Source organism: Musca vetustissima, unplaced genomic scaffold, assembly GCF_032173495.1.
Source record: "Musca vetustissima isolate MV318-11 ecotype Yass unplaced genomic scaffold, APGP_CSIRO_Mvet_v1 utg101261, whole genome shotgun sequence".
In the NCBI taxonomy this organism is placed as follows: Eukaryota; Metazoa; Arthropoda; class Insecta; order Diptera; family Muscidae; genus Musca; species Musca vetustissima.
In genome coordinates, this window is record NW_026880422.1 from 17272 (window position 1) to 19204 (window position 1933).

At 31.0% G+C, this 1933-nt stretch overlaps 1 protein-coding gene across 1 annotated transcript; it reads left to right on the forward strand.

Moving 5' to 3' along the window:
• Window positions 1-834: 834 nt before the first annotated feature.
• On the forward strand, window positions 835-1665 carry LOC133326017 (probable serine/threonine-protein kinase clkA; the record flags this gene model as incomplete). Its single annotated transcript, XM_061534694.1, has 1 exon — window positions 835-1665. A coding segment is annotated over exon 1 (822 nt), but the record flags the coding sequence as incomplete, so codon positions are not given.
• Window positions 1666-1933: the final 268 nt, after the last annotated feature.

Below are 1933 nucleotides of genomic sequence, written 5' to 3' on the forward strand. Positions count from 1 at the left end.
TTTTAGCTAAAAATTCATTCGATGTAGTATAGTTCAAAATGGGTTCATTTCAAATCCCCAAAGCATGGAATAATGTAGCTATTCGGAAGCTTGGGCGAATATTGTTAGGAACATTTTCTACTCAATGATCATCAAAAATGTAAAATTATAACCAAATACCGGATATTATATGGGGGCTACCCGGATACTAGTGCCAATATTAATAAATTCAAGACTGGAGAATTAGCAAATCTAAATTGCCGAAAATTATGCTTCAAAAATATTGCTAAGGTAAGACAACGTTTGCCGGGTCAGCTAGTTGACAATAAACCAAAAAAAAAAAGGCCGGGTCAAATATGTTATACTCTTAAATAATAATACCTACAATCGATCGGGATATATCCCATATCAATCGTTCTAGGAACAGCAGCAATGTATGGCATATTCCGTTCGTTACGTTTGTTTTTCTTGCTATTGACGTCGCTGTTAATTGATGTTATATAAGGCGACCAGATTTTGGAAATGAAAATGCCCTGTTTTTTCTCTCACAACTGCTTGTCAAACTTTAATTTGTGTTTATATTTGTATGGTATATTTAATCCCCTTACACACTTTCTCTAAAAATTTATTCTGGCGATCAATAATTTTTAATCAACTGGCAAATTTCACCGCATTTTCCTTAGCAAGAGTATACATAATCTCTCAACGTATAGTTGTCGTTAGAATTTAATGTTTATGTTACGACAACATCGTTTTTTCTTCTTATTATTACAATTATTTATAATAATCATTTATGAACAATAACTTTAAAAATATTATTTGAAATTACAATATTTTTATATATTTTACAGAAAAATATATACAATGGGAACAGTCTTGAGCATCAACCCAAAGGATCGTCATAATCCTATTTACTCGGGTCAGCACTACTTTCAATACAGGCAACAAAATGAATTGAAAAAGGAATACAACGCCGAAAATGTCCACTCAAATGAGTCGCAACTGAATAATTTCTCTTACGAGCAATTGAATAATGCAAAAAATCGGGAAAACAGAAAAGTTAATTGTGCGAATTTTTCGAATAATGGTAATAACAACCACACCAGTTGTTCCAATGTCAAATTAAGCAATTTAAATACAAACAATCTACATCAAATAAACAACAGCACGAAGGATACCATAAATAATGAATTAGATATACATAATGAAAACTCAATTATATTGACAGAAAAGAGTACGTTGGAAAAAAATTTAAAAAAACACTCATTGTTTATGAATGCACTTTCATGGAAAAAAATTTCGTCTCATAGCAAGAAAAAATTCGAAAATAAGTCTAAGTGCTCCAATTTACCTATTTCCAATTGCAAGTCTCAGTTTAGCGACCAAAATATTTCTTCTGCGGGCGATAAAAATAAGAACGCAAGACATAGCTTTATATATATGGACGAACACCAGGCTTTCAACACTGACGCAAACCAAGAATCATGTTTGCGCTATTTGTCATCAAATAAAGATAAACTGAAAAATACTTTGGACATTGTAAAAGTTAATAATACAAATAATGTTTCCAACTACAATAAATTAGTACAAAAACAACCTCTAGCAATATCCTTGCCAACGCAGTTACAATCATCAGCTCTGCAAACCAAAATAAATAATAATGGACCGCGAAAAACCGTAATACAGGTAAGACCACTTTCCTCATATCTATACATGGACAATATTTCCAAATTTTTAATATTCCATTTTAAAAAGCGTACTTTTTTGTGCTCATTGATTTTTGATACAATTATTACATTTGTTACAATGTATCATTAAGCAACTTTTTATACCCTTATCCATGAGTATGACATTCAAATTATTTAACATTAATGTAGTCTCCCAGGAAAAAACTCAAGTTATTATATCGAGACGTGAGAAAAAAATGATTTAAATACCTAATAGTGGGGCTACT